Source organism: Protobothrops mucrosquamatus, unplaced genomic scaffold (genome assembly GCF_001527695.2).
Source record: "Protobothrops mucrosquamatus isolate PMUCROS unplaced genomic scaffold, P.Mucros_1.0 scaffold1301, whole genome shotgun sequence".
Lineage (NCBI taxonomy): Eukaryota > Metazoa > Chordata > Lepidosauria > Squamata > Viperidae > Protobothrops > Protobothrops mucrosquamatus.
The window spans coordinates 339772-342940 of record NW_015387502.1 but is presented as its reverse complement, the minus strand read 5'-3'; the positions used below and the strand labels follow the sequence as shown (position 1 = coordinate 342940).

The 3169-nt window shown below is 34.4% G+C and overlaps 1 protein-coding gene across 1 annotated transcript in view; it reads right to left on the bottom strand.

Annotated features, from left to right (window-relative positions):
- Positions 1 to 2545, bottom strand: part of LOC107292234 (neuroligin-4, X-linked) — a 36479-nt gene extending 33934 nt beyond the window's left edge. The window contains exons 1-2 of the mRNA XM_015821308.1: positions 2377 to 2545; positions 1983 to 2129 (exon numbers count right to left, since the gene is read on the bottom strand). Of these exons, the coding sequence (XP_015676794.1) occupies positions 1983 to 2129; positions 2377 to 2545 (316 nt within the window). The remainder of the gene's footprint in view (positions 1 to 1982; positions 2130 to 2376) is intronic.
- Between the last annotated feature and the right edge of the window lie 624 nt (positions 2546 to 3169).

Genomic DNA, 3169 nt, shown 5'->3' with positions numbered 1-3169 from the left:
GTAGTATGGATGCTACTTACTATCACATCTGGTGGACATGTAGGGATGTTAAAGCTTTTTGGATTAAGATTTGGTGGAATATTCAACAGATTTTTAAGAAAAAGATAAAATTTATACCGCAGTTATTTCTATTGGGTATCATGGATAATTTGGATCAAAAAGAAATGTCACTGATGTTGTATTGTATAACAGCAGCAAGGACATTAGTTGCTCAAAATTGGAAAAAAAAGATATTACCAACTATGGATGATTGGAGACAGAAAGTATCATACTTTGCAGAGATGGCAAAAATATCCCCGTACCTGAAGGATCATTCTCAGGAAAAATTTATTGCAATATGGAGAAGATGGATAGATTATATTCAGACAAAGTATGAATTGAAAAATTATTATGTAGCTTTTGATTAAAAACTTAGAATAAAAATAGGTATATTATATAATATAACTAAAAAAAAATTTCTCTTTTTTTTGTTGTAATTTAATGTTATTTTCGAGTCACAGCAATTTTGTACTAGTGTGTAGTAATAATGAGTAGTTTTGATTAGAATTGGATGATTATGCATTTATTTCCTAGATTAGCTTTGGGAAGTCCTGGGGGGGAGGGGGGAAAGGGGTAGGTTGGTATTATAGATTTATATGTATATATATGTTTGATTTTTTAAGGAGGTGCCTGGTGATACCCCAACTGCACTGACGGGATGGTTGAGGGAGAAAGGGAGGTAGGAAAGAGGGAGGAAGGAGGAGCGGTGGTAGGATGGGAGGAGGAAGGTGTAGGCAAGTGAGAGGGCGGTGCAGGAGGGAGACATCGGGCACGTCCGTGAATGTATTGATTAGTGTTGATTCTTTTTTTGGTTGATATTGTGATAAAAGATTTATGTTTTTGTTTTTCAATGAAAAATCAATAAAAATTTATTTTAAAAAAAAATAATAATCTGAAAAATTTTGAAATGCATAATAATTATGTATCATTGTAAATACTATTCAATTAAAGTATGCTACATATAATTCAAAGGAGCTCTAACTTCAAACCTTGGCTGTATAAAGAAAAGTTGATACTACATAAAGCTGTCTTCATCAAATATAATCAGAAGAGTTTCTAAATTACAGTAAAACCTCTGAAAGTTGACCACCCAAGGGACTGAAGGAAAGTGGTCAACATGCAGAGATGATCAACATATGGAACAACTTTACTGATATGTACACGTGCCTCATTTTATTGTACAACTTTTATTAGAGAATGTCATACAGAAACACACATAGTGAAAACACGGGAAAATCATACAATACTGTATCATACAAAACCAATACATTTATGTGTGTATTGTTTTCTCATGGTTTGATCATTCTTTCTGAAAAAAAGAGTCAATTTTATTCTGTTTCTTATTCTTTTTTATGAAGCTAAGCGGAGAAAGCTATACCACTCAGCATTCCTGAGCATTTTACATGGAAAATTACTTTAACTGCAATATCAAATGCTCTTCTTTTCAGAATTTCTATGTTTTCCTCACTTAATTCTTCTATTTCATCAATTGCTTCCAGCACGTTTCCTCTGGGTTGTACCTCGATCAATATTGATTGGAAAATTGCTTTTGGGTCAGTTCATTGCAGATTGCCACATCATCATCCATTGTAACAAAACCTTCCCTTGAATTCTACCATGGGAGGTGGGCTGTGTAGCTGGGCTACAATATCTTGCTCTTGGGTTGTAACAAATCCAGCTTTCTTAAAGTACTTGTATATTGTTTCTGGTTTATTCTTCTTCATTTTTTGGTCAATACCTCTAATTCACTCCTCAAGTAGGACACCAGTCATCCATGCAGATTTGTTAGATTTCCAGGTGACGGGAAGGTCTTTGGGCTGCAGGTTCTTGAATGAGCATGGCTTTGCCAATTTACCAACCTCCAAAGGTTTTAGTTTCTCTCCGATTAAGCTAGCACACAACAGAACTGTGAAATGTGCTTTGGGAAAGTTTTCCACTCTTACATTTGTCACCCATCATAATGAGGTTCCTGTCAGGCATCACCTTGAAAAAGAGTCCACATTCATCAGTGTTAAAGATGTCATCATCTTTGAAGCCACTGGCAAAGTCCAGAAACTTTTCAATGAACTCTTCAACAACTTCTACTGGAACTACATCAGATTCACCACACAATACTTTCTGGGTGATCTTGTGTCACAGTTTAAATTTTTTGAGCCAACCACTTGATGTTTGGAAATCTGATACCCCGAGCTCTTTTGCAAACTTTTTAGGAATTTTTTGGGTCATTGGCCCATAATTTCAGGCATTAATGGCTCTCATTTGTTTGAACCAATGTTACATGGCTTCATTGACTTCATCCAGTGTTTTTTTTTCTCCTTTTCCATTGTAAATCTTCACTTTCTTTATCATATCTCTCCAGGTACTCATTCTTATATTTTTGGTTATTGTTTCCTGTCATCTTGTTGACACCAAAATGTTCTGCTGTCTTTCTACTGTTTTCTAGAAAATGTAAAAGATCAACCTTCTCCTTCAATGTCAGCTCTTTCAGTTTCTTCTTTTTCACCATCATGATTCAACTTGCATAGAGAAAAGACAAAAAAGTAAAACCTGGTTCTTTCTCATATGACTGCTTCGTAATTGTACCTGAACATTGTTTGTTACACTTTAAAACTGTGTTTTCTTTCTTTTACAATGGTTAGAACCATTGTAAATTGAACACTGTTGTTGGCACTTTGCTTTGATGGCTGCTACAGGGTAAAACCAGTGTTGTGTGTGTATTTGTTTCATTTTACCATTGGTTATTTTTTTATCGATCCTGAAAAAGGAAAAAATATCAGTGGAAAAAATTTAAATCTTTGTGCAATTTGTATTATGGAATGAATCCACAATTACCATTGTTAAACTGCAGAATCAAAATAAAAAATATTGTACTCTTTCATATATTTTTCTTGAAAGAAATTCATTACTACCAATTCTGCATTTCACTTTTCTTGCTCTTGATGCAGACTGGACTCAACTGGTCAAGTTATAGAGAGTAAATTAATGTCATGTCAAGATACAACTTACAGAGGTGGTCAATAAAGAGAGAGGTTATCTTTCTATTGTATACATATAGTGTATGTCCAGTCTACAAAAATTAGGTTAACTTAGGGAGGTGGTCAACGTAGGGAGGTAGTCAGCTATGGAAGTT